The 15,914-nt window shown below is 42.7% G+C and overlaps 1 gene segment (V, D, J or C); it reads right to left on the bottom strand.

Annotated features, from left to right (window-relative positions):
* Window positions 1–1,827: 1,827 nt before the first annotated feature.
* Window positions 1,828–3,491, bottom strand: LOC110140363 (T cell receptor beta variable 5-4-like). The segment is given in 3 exon segments: window positions 1,828–1,839; window positions 2,672–2,985; window positions 3,485–3,491. Coding segments are annotated over 3 exon segments (333 nt in total).
* Between the last annotated feature and the right edge of the window lie 12,423 nt (window positions 3,492–15,914).

A 15,914-nucleotide genomic window follows, 5' to 3' on the forward strand; every position in this document is an offset into this window, starting at 1 on the left:
TCTATGCTCAGAACTTCTTTCTTCCAGGAGACAGCAGGGCACACAACACAGGAGACTCATGCCCAGGCCACGCCAAAAGAGAAAGTGGCTTTCCAGCCAGATCATGCAACCATCGTCCATCTCCAGACATGGATGTGGTGCTCACACGGTTTCAAGCACTTCTTTAACAATAAGACTTTCCAGGAGCACCTAACTTTCTTCAATATTCAACTCTTGCCTAAAAGGGAATTGTTTTAATGGGTATAGAGCTTATATTTTCAGTAAAAAGATGCCTGAGTAAAACAAATCTCTAGCAACAGATATCATATTGTTGGTAGTCAGGGAAGGAGAGGCATGGGAAAGGGGACTGAAGAAACTTTCTGGCAATAGAAATGTTCTTTATTGCAGTAGAGTGGATGTTGTGTGGCACATGCATATATGTTGATTAAAACCACAGATCTATCCATTGAGTGATTGAGTGAGTGAGTAAAGTTGTTCAGTCATGTCTGACTCTTTGCCACCCCATGGACTGTAGCCTACCAGGCTCCTCACTCCATGGGGTTCTCCAGGCAAGAATATTGGAGTGGGTTGCCATTTCCTTCTCCAGGGGATCTTCCCGACCCAGGGATCGAACCCAGGTCTCCCACATTGCGGGGCAGACGCTTTAACCTGTGAGCCACCAGGGAAGCCCCATTATACAGTGTGTAATGTTTATGGTATTTACAGTTGAACTTTGAACAACACAGGTTTGAACTGAGTGGGTCCATTTATGTGTGCATGTTTTAATAAATACTTCCTAAGGGAAATTAAAAGACTCTTGCTCCTTGGAAGAAAAGCAGTGGCAAACCTAGACAGCATATTAAAAAGCAGAGACATCACTTTGCCAACCAAGGTCTGTCTAGTCAAAGCTATGGTTTTTCCATTATTCATGTATGGCTGTGAGAGTTGGACCATAAAGAAAGCTGAGTGCCGGAGAATTGATGCTTTTGAACTGTGGTGTGGGAGAAGACTCTTGAGAGTTGCTTGGACAGCAAGGAGATCAAACCAGTCCATCCTAAAGGAAATCAATCCTGGGTGTTCATTAGAAGGACTGATGCTGAAGCTGAAACTCCAATACTTTGGCTAGCAGATGTGAAGAACTGACTCATTGGAAAAGACTGTGATGCTGGGTAAGATTGAAGGCAGGAGGAAAAGGAGATGACAGAGGATGAGATGGTTGGATGGCATCACTGACTCCATGGACTTGAGTTTGAGCAAGCTCTGGGAATTGGTGATGGATAGGGAAGCCTGGCATGCGGCAATCCATGGGGTCTCAGAAGTCGGACACAACTGAGTGACTATACTGAACTGAAGGTACTGCCCAATTTGACTGGCTGAATCTGTAGACCTGGAATCCCACATACAGACGGTTGAATGTGAAGTTATACACGAAGTTTTGATTATGGCGTTGTGAATGTCTCAGGGACCCTAAAGCCTACATGGGTTAGAGGTTAATTATAGGGCTTCCCAGGTGGCACAGTGGTAAAGAATCTACCTGCCATTGCAGAAGATGTGGATTTGATCCCTGGGTCAGGAAGATCTCCTGGAGAGGGAAATGGAAACCCACTGCAGTATTTTGTCTGGGGAATCCCATTGACGAGGAGCCTGGCAGGCTGCAGTGCCTAGAGTTGCAAAGAGTCAGATACAACTGAGCACACACATATAATTCACATTTTAAAATATCCGAGAAGGCATATATATCACACACTCTTGTTAATTTCATGTGATGAATCATCAGGCGTAAATAAATTTTTCCTGTGACTTCTGATATCCTCAACTATAGGATTTCAAGGTAACATATGTCCATTTCTACCTTTGCACCTAGGAAATGGTAGAAGAGGCTGTCAGAGTTTAGCAAAGGGAATCAAGAAGTGCAGAGTGCTGTTATGTGCCAGGGACTTCATGCTTATTAAGTACTTATACAACAGTGGAACATGATATAATGCTATTATAATGTGTCACCTTGACTATACCTTGACAGGTACTTAATTAAACATTATTCCAGGTGTTATATGAGGGTGTTGTTGGAAGAGATTAACATGTAAACAGGTAGACTTTAATATGAGATTAGATTAACATTGTAACATTGTAAGTAGATGACCTTTCATAGTGTTGGTGGGCATCATCCAACCAGTGAGGACATGAATAGAACAGAGAGACTGATCCTCCCCAAGTAAGAGATAATTGTCCAGGTGATGGCATTCAAACTGGATCATTAGTTCTTCAGGTTTTGAACTAAAACTCAGCTCTTCCTGGGTCTCTAGTACCACCAGCCCAGTATCCAGTTTTGGGACTTACCAGCCTTAACAACTATGTGAACCTGCTCCTTTAAAGCATGTATACATATGTTTGTTCTATGGGGGAGCAGTTCTAAGGGGGGCAAGGACCATAGGTGTTGAGGACAGACTTGAGTCTGATTTCTGGTCTGACAGTAATGAAGTATGAGACCCAGGCAAGTCAGTTCCCCCCAGGTGTATAAACAATTAAAATAATACTTATCTTGCATGATCTTTGTGAGCATTAAAACACAGCAAAGAAAGAATGTCTGGGAAAATCTGTCCACTCTACCAAAGCCTGGGACTGGCTGGCTGGCAGCCAACACCTCACCATCACTTCCTGAGCTGGGGCATGAGTGTTTTTGTACCAGAGGCACCTGGTCATGCAGGGCTGTGTCTTGGCTGCTGGCACAGAGATACACGGCTGAGTCTGTCAGCTCCAAGGAGCTCAGGTTCAGCTCCGAGCGAAAATCACTAAACTGTTTTCCTGAGAATCGATCTGGCATGTTTCCTTCTCCACTAACTTGTCCACGGTAATACTGAACGAGGAGCCGGGGGCCCTGGCCCAGGGCCTGCTGGTACCAGTTCACGGAGCGGTGTCCAGAGTCAGGGGAACATCTCAGCGTCACTTGCTGCTTTCTTGATTTGATCAGGTACTTGGGGGTCTGGGTGACTCCAGAATCTACCAGGCCTGTTGGGAAACAATCAGATGGAAGCTGAGGGCAGAGCACAGGGGAAGCCTCCTGCTGAAGCCCTCATCTCCGGGCTTCTATCTCAGGGAGACAAAGACATCTCAGAAGCTCCCACACTGTGTCCAGACTCACCTGCTCCCAGGAGGCAGAGAGTCACACAGCAGAGGAGCCTGGCACCCATGGCAGCATCAGGAAGCCAAGACTGCTGCTGGCTGGGGGCGGGGCTCCTGGGGTGAGAGGTGTAAGTGCTGACTCTCCCGCTTCCCTGATTGGACCATTGCCTATGATGTCATGCTCTGTGTCTCTGCAGGGTGCCCTTGTCCCCTGGACCCCTTGGCAGGACCCAGGGCTGGCTCCTCTATGCCACTCCCTGTCCTGCACAGCCCCTCAGCAAAGGGTGGGTGTGAAGCGTGCACGCGTCCCATGTCTCCGTATGTCCACAATAGGACTTGTTCTCCTCTCTCTGCTCCTTCCTGACACTCATCACGGAGCCCTCACCTGCCATCCGAACCCCTCACCCTCCACTTCCTTTGCAGGGTCCCCCTGAGTACATGCTGAAGCTCCAGGAACGTCCGCACTCCCCTGCGAAGTGAGGAGTCTGCTCTGGTTCCTTGTGTCCTGGAAGCACTGTAAAGTGTGAAGTCGCTCAGTCGTGTCCGACTCTTTGTGACCTCATGGACTGTAGCCTACCATGCTCCTCTGTCCATGGGATTTTCCAGGCAAGAGTCCTGGAGTGGGCTGCCATTTCCTTCTCCAGAGGATCTTCCTGATCCAGGGATAGAACCTGGGTCTCCCACATTGTAGGCAGACACCTTACCGTCTGAGCCACACTAGGGAAACTCAACCCTGCTCCCCAATGCAGGCATGTAGTCCAGGTTCCCTCAAGCTCTCCTCTCTTGGGTGCCTCTTCACCCCCTCCCAGGCAGCCTGATTACCATGGGCCCACAGTGCCTCCTAGTGGCCAATGGTCCACAGTCTCATGAATTTGTACTTAGGTCTAAAGCAAAAATAGAAATTCCCAACAACCCTCAAGACAACCCCTCCACACACACACACACACACACACACACACACACACACACACTCACACTCCTGTTCTTATGCCTCCCCAGCCTGGCTGAATTAGGGTTAATCTTGAAATCCACTCAGCCTCTGGAGGTAAAAGACTGTATGAAGAGACACTTTGACTAAGAAAAAAAAAATTGCTCCACCATTGCTATCTTGGTAGTTTGCTAAGATGAAATAGTACAGGCCATAAAATAAACACTCTGATGGTCTCAAGTGAAACCATCCTGGAAACATGTATTCCATAGCTCCTTCTGATTAATCAGAACCATATATTTCCCGATTTTATGTTTAAATTAAGTATTGCCAAATTCTAGGTAGTGTACTTTACAAAGAGGTTTTATATATGTGAACCTATTTATTTCTATACTTATAAAATCTTGAAATAACTATTCAGTCAGTAGAAGACCTATGAGGACTTCTCTCCAAAGAAGACATGCAGATGGCCAACAGGCACAAGAAAAGTTTGGCAGCAACACTGATTATCACAGGAACGCAAGTCAAAACTACAATGAGGAATCATATCACACTGATCAGAACAAGCATCATCAAAAAGTCTACAAGTAATAGATGCTGGAGGCACTGTGGAGAAAAAGGAACCCTCTTACACTGTTAGTGGGAATGAAAACTGGCATAGCTATTAGGAGAAGAGTATGGAGGCCCTTTAAGAAACTGAAAATAGAGTTACTGTATGATCTGGCAATACCACTTGTAGGCATTAAATTAGACAAAACTATAATTCTATTTTAATTTTTTCCCAATTATTTTCATTAGTTGGAGGCTAGTTACTTTACAATATTGTAGTGGTTTTTGCCATACATTGACATGAATCAACTATGGATTTACATGTGTTCCCCATCCTGAACCCCCTCCCACCTCCCTCCCCATCCCATCCCTCTGGGTCATCCCAGTGCACCAGCCCCGAGCACTTGTCTCATGCATCCAACCTGGGCTGGCGATCTGTTTCACACTTGATAACATACATGTTTAATGCTGTTCTCTCAGATCATCCCACCCTCGCCTTTTCCCATAGACTCCAAAAGTCTGTTCTATATATCTGTGTCTCTTTTTCTGTCTTGCATATAGGGTTATCACTACCATCTTTCTAAATTCCATATATATGCATTAGTATACTGTATTGGTGTTTTTCTTTCTGGCTTACTTCACTCTGTATAATGGGCTCCAGTTTCATCCACCTCATCAGAACTGATTCAAATGAATTCTTTTTAATGGCTGAGTAATATTCCATGGTGTATATGTACCACAGCTTTCTTATCCATTCGTCTGCTGATGGGCATCTAGGTTGCCTCCATGTCCTGGCTATGATAAACAGTGCTTCGATGAACATTGGGGTACATGTGTCTCTTTCAGATCTGGTTTCCTCGGTGTGTATGCCCAGGAGTAGGATTGCTGGGTCATATGGCAGTTCTATTTCCAGCTTTTTAAGAAATCTCCACACTGTTTTCCATAGCGGCTGTACTAGTTTGCATTCCCACCAACAGTGTAAGGGGGTTCCCTTTTCTCCACACCCTCTCCAGCATTTATTGCTTGTAGACTTTTGGAGCAGCCATCTTGACTGATGTGTAATGGTACCTCATTGAGGTTTTGATTTGCATTTCTCTGATAATGAGTGATGTTGAGCATCTTTTCATGTGTTTGTTAGCCATCTGTATGTCTTCTTTGGAGAAATGTCTGTTTAGATCTTTGGCCCATTTTTTGATTGGGTCATTTATTTTTCTGGAATTGAGCTGCAGGAGTTGCTTGTATATTTTTGAGATTAATCCTTTGTCTGTTGCTTCTTTTGCTATTATTTTCTCCCATTCTGAAAGCTGTCCTTTCACCTTGCTTGTAGTTTCCTTTGTTGTGCAAAAGCTTTTAAGTTTCATTAGGTCCCATTTGTTTATTTTTGCTTTTATTTCCAATATTCTGGGAGGTGGGTCATAGAGGATCTTGCTGTGATTTATGTCAGAGTCAAAACTATAATTCTTTTTTTTTTTTTAACTTTTATTAGTTGGAGGCTAATTACTTTACATCATTACAGTAGTTTTTGTTATACATTGATATGAATTAGCCATGGATTTACATGTATTCCCCATCCCAGTCCCCCCTCCCACCTCCCTCTCCACCCGATCCCTCTGGGTCTTCCCAGTGCACCAGGCCCGAGCACTTGTCTCATGTCCCCAACCTGAGCTGGTTATCCGTTTCACCCTAGATAATATACATGTTTCAATGCTGTTCTCCTGAAACATCCCACCCTCTCCTTCTCCCAGAGTCCACAAGTCTGTTCCATACATCTGAGTCTCTTTTTCTGTTTTGCATATAGGGTTATCGTTACCATCTTTCTAAAGTCCATATATATGTGTTAGTATACTGTAATGGTCTTTATCTTTCTGGCTTACTTCGCTCTGTATAATGGGCTCCAGTTTCATCCATCTCATTAGAACTGATTCAAATGAATTATTTTTAATGGCTGAGTAGTATTCCATGGTGTATATGTACCACAGCTTCCTCATCCATTCGTCTGCTGATGGGCATCTGGGTTGCTTCCATGTCCTGGCTATTATAAACAGTGCTGCGATGAACATTGGGGTGCATGTGGCTCTTTCAGATCTGGTTTCCTTGGTGTGTATTCCCAGAAGTGGGATTGCTGGGTCATATGGCAGTTCTATTTCCAGCTTTTTAAGAAATCTCCACACTGTTTTCCATAGTGGCTGTACTAATTTGCATTCCCACCAACAGTGTAAGAGGGTTCCCTTTTCTCCACACCCTCTCCAGCATTTATTGCTTGTAGACTTTTGGATAGCAGCCATCCTGACTGGTGTGTAATGGTACCTCATTGAGGTTTTGATTTGCATTTCTCTGATAATGAGTGATGTTGAGCATCTTTTCATGTGTTTGTTAGCCATCTGTATGTCTTCCTTGGAGAAATGTCTGTTGAGTTCTTTGGCCCATTTTTTGATTGGGTCATTTAATTTTCTGGAGTTGAGCTGGAGGAGTTGCTTGTATATTTTTGAGATTAATCCTTTGTCTGTTGCTTCATTTGCTATTATTTTCTCCCAATCTGAGGGCTGTCTTTTCACCTTGCTTATAGTTTCCTTTGTTGTGCAAAAGCTTTTAAGTTTCATTAGGTCCCATTTGTTTATTTTTGCTTTTATTTCTGAAATTCTGGGATGTGGGTCATAGAGGATCCTGCTGTGATTTATGTCGGAGAGTGTTTTGCCTATGTTCTCCTCTAGGAGTCTTATAGTTTCTGGTCTTACATTTAGATCTTTAATCCATTTTGAGTTTATTTTTGTGTATGGTGTTAGAAAGTGTTCTAGTTTCATTCTTTTACAGGTGGTTGACCAGTTTTCCCAGCACCACTTGTTAAAGAGGTTATCTTTTTTCCATTGTATATCCTTGCCTCCTTTGTCAAAGATAAGGTGACCATAGGTTCGTGGACTTATCTCTGGGCTTTCTATTCTGTTCCATTGATCTATATTTCTGTCTTTGTGCCAGTACCATACTGTCTTGATGACTGTGGATTTGTAGTAGAGTCTGAAGTCAGGCAGATTGATTCCTCCAGTTCCATTCTTCTTTCTCAGGATTACTTTGGCTATTCGAGGTTTTTTGTATTTCCATACAAATTGTGAAATTATTTGTTCTAGTTCTGTGAAAAATACTGTTGGTAGTTTGATAGGGATTGCATTGAATCTATAGATTACTTTGGGTAGTATAGCCATTTTGACAATATTGATTCTTCCAATCCATGAACATGGTATATTTCTCCATCTGCTTGTGTCCTCTTTGATTTCTTTCATCAGTGTTTTATAGTTTTCTATGTATAGGTCTTTTGTTCCTTTAGGTAGATATACTCCTAAGTATTTTATTCTTTTTGTTGCAATGGTGAATGGTATTGTTTCCTTAATTTCTCTTTCTGTTTTCTCATTGTTAGTGTATAGGAATGCAAGAGATTTCTGTGTGTTAATTTTATATCCTGCAACTTGACTGTATTCGTTGATTAGCTCTAGTAATTTTCTGGTAGAGTCTTTAGGGTTTTCTATGTAGAGGATCATATCATCTGCAAACAGCGAGAGTTTCACTTCTTCTTTTCCTATCTGGATTCCTTTTACTTCTTTTTCTGCCCTGATTGCTGTGGCCAAAACTTCCAAAACTATGTTGAATAGTAGTGGTGAGAGTGGGCACCCTTGTCTTGTTCCTGATTTCAGGGGAAATGCTTTCAATTTTTCACCATTGAGGGTGATGCTTGCTGTGGGTTTGTCATATATAGCTTTTATTATGTTGAGGTATGTTCCTTCTATTCCTGCCTTCTGGAGAGTTTTAATCATAAATGGATGTTGAATTTTGTCAAAGGCTTTTTCTGCATCTATTGAGATAATCATATGGTTTTTATCTTTCAATTTGTTAATGTGGTGTATTACATTGATTGATTTGCGGATATTAAAGAATCCTTGCATTCCTGGGATAAAGCCCACTTGGTCATGATGAATGATTTTTTTAATATGTTGTTGGATTCTGTTTGCTAGAATTTTGTTAAGGATTTTTGCATCTATGTTCATCAGTGATATTGGCCTGTAGTTTTCTTTTTTTGTGGCATCTTTGTCTGGTTTTGGAATTAGGGTGATGGTGGCCTCATAGAATGAGTTTGGAAGTCTACCTTCTTCTGCAATTTTCTGGAAGAGTTTGAGTAAGATAGGTGTTAGCTCTTCTCTAAATTTTTGGTAGAATTCAGCTGTGAAGCCATCTGGTCCTGGGCTTTTGTTTGCTGGAAGATTTCTGATTACAGTTTTGATTTCCTTGCTTGTGATCATTTTGTTAAGATCTTCTATTTCTTCCTGGTTCAGTTTTGAAAAGTTATACTTCTCTAAGAACTTGTCCATTTCTTCCAAGTTGTCCATTTTATTGGCATAGAGCTGCTGGTAGTAGTCTCTTATGATCCTTTGTATTTCAGTGTTGTCTGTTGTGATCTCTCCATTTTCATTTCTAATTTTGTTAATTTGGTTCTTCTCCCTTTGTTTCTTAATGAGTCTTGCTAATGGTTTGTCAATTTTGTTAATTTTTTCAAAAAACCAGCTTTTAGCTTTGTTAATTTTTGCTATGGTCTCTTTAGTTTCTTTTGCATTTATTTCTGCCCTAATTTTTAAGATTTCTTTCCTTCTACTAACCCTGGGGTTCTTCATTTCTTTTTCCTCTAGTTGCTTTAGGTGTAGAGTTAGGTTATTTATTTGACTTTTTTCTTGTTTCTTGAGGTAGGCCTGTAATGCTATGAATCTTCCCCTTAGCACTGCTTTTACAGTGTCCCATAGGCTTTGGGTTGTTGTGTTTTCATTTTCATTCATTTCTATGCATATTTTGATTTCTTTTTTGATTTCTTCTACGATTTGTTGGTTATTCAGAAGCGTGTTGTTTAGCCTCCATATGTTTGAATTTTTAATAATTTTTTTCCTGTAATTGAGATCTAATCTTACTGCACTGTGGTCAGAAAAGATGACTGGAATGATTTCAATCTTTTTGAATTTACCAAGACTAGATTTATGGCCCAGGATGTGATCTATTCTGGAGAAGGTTCCGTGTGCACTTGAGAAAAAGGTGAAGTTGATTGTTTTGGGGTGAAACGTCCTATAGATGTCAATTAGGTCTAGCTGGTCCATTGTGTCCGTTAAAGTTTGTGTTTCCTTGTTCATTTTCTGTTTAGTTGATCTATCCATAGTTGTGAGTGGGGTATTAAAGTCTCCTACTATTATTGTGTTACTATTAATTTCCTCTTTCATACTCGTTAGCGTTTGCCTTACATATTGCGGTGCTCCTATGTTGGGTGCATATATATTTATAATTGTTATATCTTCTTCTTGGATTGATCCTTTGATCATTATGTAGTGTCCATCTTTGTCTCTTTTCACAGACTTGATTTGAAAGTCTATTTTATCTGATATGAGTATTGCGACTCCTGCTTTCTTTTGGTCTCCGTTTGCGTGGAATATTTTTTTCCAGCCCTTCACTTTTAGTCTGTATGTGTCCCTTGCTTTGAGGTGGGTCTCTTGTAGACAGCATATATAGGGGTCTTGCTTTTGTATCCATTCAGCCAGCCTTTGTCTTTTGGTTGGGGCATTCAACCCGTTTACATTTAAGGTAATTATTGATAGGTATGGTCCCGTTGCCATTTATTTTGTTGTTTGGGGTTCACTTTTATACCACCTTTCTGTGTTTCCTGTCTAGAGAAGATCCTTTCGTATTTGTTGAAGAGCTGGTTTGGTGGTGGTGAATTCTCTCAGCTTTTGCTTGTCTGTAAAGCTTTTGAGTTCTCCTTCATATCTGAATGAGATCCTTGCTGGGTAGAGTAATCTAGGTTGTAGGTTATTCTCTTTCATTACTTTAAGTATGTCCTGCCATTCCCTTCTGGCCTGAAGGGTTTCTATTGATAGATCAGCTGTTATCCTTATGGGAATCCCTTTGTGTGTTATTTGTTGTTTCTCCCTTGCTGCTTTTAATATTTGTTCTTTGTGTTTGATCTTTGTTAATTTGAGTAATATGTGTCTTGGGGTGTTTCGCCTTGGGTTTATCCTGTTTGGGACTCTCTGGGTTTCTTGAACTTGGTTGGCTATTTCCTTCCCCATTTTCGGGAAGTTTTCAGCAATTATCTCCTCGAGTATCTTCTCATGGCCTTTCTTTTTGTCTTCTTCTTCTGGGACTCCTATGATTCGAATGTTGGGGCGTTTCACATAGTCCCAGAGGTCCCTGAGGTTGTCCTCATTTTTTTTGATTCTTTTTTCTTTTTTCCTCTCTGCTTCATTTATTTCCACCATTTTATCTTCTAAGTCACTTATCCTATCTTCTGTCTCTGTTATTCTACTCATGGTTCCCTCCAGAGTGTTTTTGATCTCATTTATTCCATTATTAATTTTTAATTGATTTTTTTAAATTTCTTCTAGGTCCTTGTTAAACATTTCTTGCATCTTGCTGTGATTTATGTCAGAGTCAAAACTATAATTCTTAAAGATACATGGACCTCAATGTTCTTCATGGCACTACTTATAATACTCAAGATATGGAAACATCCTAAATATTCATCAACAGATGAATAGATAGAGATATAGTATGTATGTATGTGTGTGTGTATATATATATATATATATATACACACACACACAATGGAGTATTTTTCAGCCACAGAAAGAATGAAATAATGTTACTTTCAATAAAATGTTTGGACCTATAGATTAACATACTTATGGAGTAAGACAGAGAAAGACAAATATTGTATGATATAGCTTACAGGTGGAATATTTTTAAAAAGTAGGTAAAAACAAACTCATTTACAAAACAGAAATAGACCCACAGACATAGAAAACAAAGTTATGGTTACCAATGGGGAAAGGTGAAAGTGAAATTGCTAATTGGCCAGTCGTGTCTGACTCTGCGACCTCATGGACTGTAGCTCACCAGCCTTCTCTGTCCATGTGATTTCTCAGGCAAGAATATCAGAGTGGGTTGCCATTTCCTTCTCCAGGGGGTCATCCTTCTCCTTGGGTTGCCATCCTTCCCAACCCAAGGATGGAACCTGGGTTTCCTGCATTGCAGCAGATTCTTTACCGCCTGAGCCATCAGGAGAAAGGTAGGGAGGGATCAGTTAGGAGTTTGGGATTAACATATATACATTACAATATATAAAATAGATACTAGATAATCAGCAAGGACCTACTACATAGCACAGGGAATTATATTCAGTATTTTGTAACAGCTTGTAAGAAAAAGATTCTGAAAACATATACATATGTATTTTTGTTGTTGCTTTTCAGTCACTAAATTGTGTCTTACTCTTTGCAACTCCACTGCAGCATCCCAGGTTCCCCTGTCTTCCACTATCTCCCAGAGTTTGCTCAAACTCATGTCCATTTAATCAGTGAAGCCATCCAACCATCTCATCCTCCGCCATCCCCTTCTCCTCCTGCCTTCAATCTTTCCCAGCATCAGGAATTTTTCCAATGAGTCAGCTCTTCGCATCAAAGTATTGGAGCTTTAGCTGAGGCATAAGTCCTTCCAATGAATGTTCAGAGTGATTTGCTTTAGGAGTGACTGGTTTGATCTCCTTGCAGTCCAAGGAACTCTCAAGAGTCTTCTCCAACACCACAGTTTGAAAGCATCAATTCTTCAGTGCTCGGTCTTCTTTATGGTCCAACTCTCACATCCATGCATGACTATGGAGAAACCATAACTTTGACTAGACAGACCTTTATTGGCAAAGTGATGTCTCTGCTTTTTAATATGCTGTCTAGGTTTGTCATTGCTTTTCTTCCAAGGAGCAAGTGTCTTTTAATTTTGTGACTGCAGTCACCATCTGCAGTGATTTTGGAGCCCAAGAAAATGAAATCTGTTACTGCTTCCACGTTTTCCACTTCTATATGTGTATGTGTATATATGTATCACCAAATCACTGCACTGTACAGCTGAAACAAAGACAACAGTATAAATCAACTATACAGATAATACAAAGAAGAAATCGAAACAATCCCAACTCCAGCTTCTGAGATTGTCAGACTTAGGAGACTTAGAGAAACTGCAAGAGAGTGGCAACTTGGATTCACACCCACATTTAATTATAAGCCATAGTTTTGTAAACAAACCATACTATGTTACTATAATCACTTTAAAGTATACTCACCAGGAGCTGTACTAACAAGTGTACTTTGATTAGAAGAGTGCTCAGTGTGGAATATTCTGATAGACTTAACACTGACATAGACATAGCCAGAAAAGAAAATGTTGAAATATCCACACAAATTGGAAGCCTGGGCTTGAATCCAGTTGTTCATACACTAGGATAAATGTCTAAATTGTCCTGGGGGAAAAAAAAATTCCATGCAGCTCTGTATACAATATATCCATGCTTGCTCAGTCATGTCCAACTCTTTGCGACCCCATGGACTGTAGCCCACCAGGCCCCTCTATCCATGGAATTTTCCAGGCAAGAATACTGGAGTGGATTGCCATTTCCTACTCCTGGGGATCTTCCCCACCCAGGGATGGAACCCACGTCTCCCACACATCTCCTGCATCAAAAGCAGATCTTTTACCACTGAGCCACTGTAAATGTAAACGGGCATTAATTAACTCCTTTCACAAGTGTCAGAGTATCAATTATATATTTACATCCTTGGCTTTTTCTATGAAAGTAAAGGTTGTAAGACAGTTTTTATAGAAGGACTTATGTCTCCCCCAAATTCAAATGTTGAAGTCCTAAACCCCCGTGAGACTGTATCTGAACTTAGGACCTTAAGGGAGGTGGTTAAAGATGAATAACATTATGCGGGTGGGACTTAGCATAACTAGTGTCCTTGTGAGAAGAGGAAGCGATACAAGAGAGCCCTTTCTCTGTGAAAACCCAGAGGAGAGGCTATGTGAGGACATAGGGAGAAGGCAGCTGGCTTCCAGCCAGGAGCAGAGTTCTCACCAGAAACCAACCCTAGCACCTGGATCTTGGGTTTCAGGCCCCAGAACTGTGGGAAAATCAGCATGTGTTGCCTAAGCCACACAGTCTGCTGTTTATTATGGCAGCCTGAGAAGATCCCCGGGAGGAGGGCATGGCCACCCACTCCAGTATTCTTGCCTGGAGCATCCCATGGACAGAGGAGCCTGGCAGGTTACAGTCCTTGGAGTTGCAAACAGTCGGACATGACTGAGCGACCCAGCACAACACAGCACAACAGAAGCAAACTAGTCAATAGTATAGTGCCGTGGAATGTGAGGATAAGAAGCAAAGAGGAAGGCAGGTCTGAGCCGGTCCCTGAAAAATGAGTAGTACCTGGTCGTGTGTGGGGAGAAGAGAGGGCCCGTGGGGCCGTGGGAAGAAAGAGAAGATGCAGAAGATTTAAGATGCATCTGTATTTCAGGGAATTTAGCAAAGTTTGGTCACAGAGTGCATCTCATCCTGAGATGGCCCCAAAGCAGTGATGGGAAGCAAACAGAATCTGGGTGTTGAAGTGATTCCAGGGAAGCAGAATTGACCTGGAGAGCCTCTGCCTGTTTATAACCAGGGGAGCCAGGCCCTCTTCCGTGTGTGGGAGGCACTGAACCATGCCCAGAGGATGCAGGCAAGGGTGAGAGGTCTAGAAGAAACAAGTCAGGTCAAACTCCGGGTTTCATACACCATCATCACGTCATCTACATGGTGAGGACCGCACCTGGACTAGCCCCAGGTGATGCCGGTTGTTATAAACACTGGTAATTCAAGACTGTGGGAGTGAGGAGAAAAGAGATCATTTTGAATAACACAGTTTTTTTTTCTTTTTTTACTCATTTTGTAGCTCTAGATCTATACTCAACCACTTCGTGTGTAGTTTCTGCCCTAGACCTTCCCCGTATGTCAATTTCTTCTCCCTAAGCTATAGGAATCAAATGCTTGTGATGCTATTAGAATCACACACTTATCATGTCATTTTGTTCCCCAGGTGAATTCTCTCTTCCTCATAAAAGAAGCCTCCAGTTAGTAAATGACAAGCTCTTCCTCTCCCCTGGTAGTATCCAGTGTCAGACAAGGAAGGTCATTTTGGAGCAAACCTGGTGATGTAATCCCATTCTCTGAACACATCTTCTTGACCTCTCTTGTCCCTCCCTGCATGGCATGAAAGCCCAAGGCTATTTTCCAGGGCCCCCAGTCATTTTTCTTTCCCACTGCAGTCCCCAGGCTCTCATGGATCTGGCAGCTCTGAGGTTGCTCCGCACTGGGGCAGAAAGTTTTGTACTCACAACACAGGCAACTCAGCAGGGCTGTGCCAAGCTGCTGGCACAGAGGTACAAGGCCAAGTCAGTCAGCTCCAAGGAGCTCATGTTCAGCTCAGAGCGGGAGTCACTAAACTGTTTTGCTGAGAATTGATCCGGGAAGTTGCCTTTAGTTCTTTGCAGAATTTCATAAAACTCAAAGAAGAACTGAGGGCCCTGACTCAGGGCATGTTGGTACCAAGATACCCTGGGTGGTGGTGGGTTTGGCCAGAGACAGGGGAGCATCCCAGGGTCACTCCCTGTCCTCTTGCTTTAATCAGGTATCTTGGGGTTTGGGTGACTCCAGAATCCACAGGGCCTGTGGGGTAGAAGATTGAGGCTGAGAAAGAACGTGGGAGAGAGCCCGATGCTGTCTTGGTGGTTTCAGAGCAAAGTCAGGCTTAGAGAAGCCTCCCCTGTGCCAAGGACCCACCTGCTGCCAGGAGACAAAGAGCCACACAGCAGACGGGGCTGCAGCCCATGGCAGGAGGGGCAGAGCTGTCCGCCGTCTCCTTGCTCAGAGCTCTGCGTCTCTGAGAGCTGGGGTTCTGGGCCTCCGTCCTCTGATTGGAGGTGAGGCAGTGACGTCACTGCTCTGAGGTCATTGCCTCTGCTGGTCCCCAGGAACCTGACCTCTCATTCCAGGTCAGCGGATCCAGGAACGCTGCTCTGTCCTGCGAAGTCTCTTAGATGACTTGTGGGCTGAATGTGCTGGTTAAGGCGAGGCTGGATTTAGGCCACATGCCCATCCCCATGGCTCCTTCACTTTTCCTTTGAGGCAGGCGTTTCTCTACCTGTCCCTACCCCCTCCCAGCTGCACACCCTTCACTTCTCCTGAAACCTCAGAGGCTCCCGCAGCATTGCATAGTTGAAGTTCATGGCTCCCAGCTGGGACAGCAAGCCTGCAAATTAGTGTCTGTGCTATTAAGGCTTCTGGAGGAAAAGAGCACCACATAATGCTGTTTCTTACCCCTCCTGGTCCCAGGCACTAGCTCTGTCTGCTTTCTCTGCCCAGAAACTTCTGGAGTTTGGCAGTTCCACAGTGCCCCCATGAGACCTAGGGGTGATAACCGAGACATTGACTTTGCCCTGAGATAATGATCATGGG

This window comes from Odocoileus virginianus, chromosome 1 (genome assembly GCF_023699985.2).
Source record: "Odocoileus virginianus isolate 20LAN1187 ecotype Illinois chromosome 1, Ovbor_1.2, whole genome shotgun sequence".
NCBI lineage: Eukaryota > Metazoa > Chordata > Mammalia > Artiodactyla > Cervidae > Odocoileus > Odocoileus virginianus.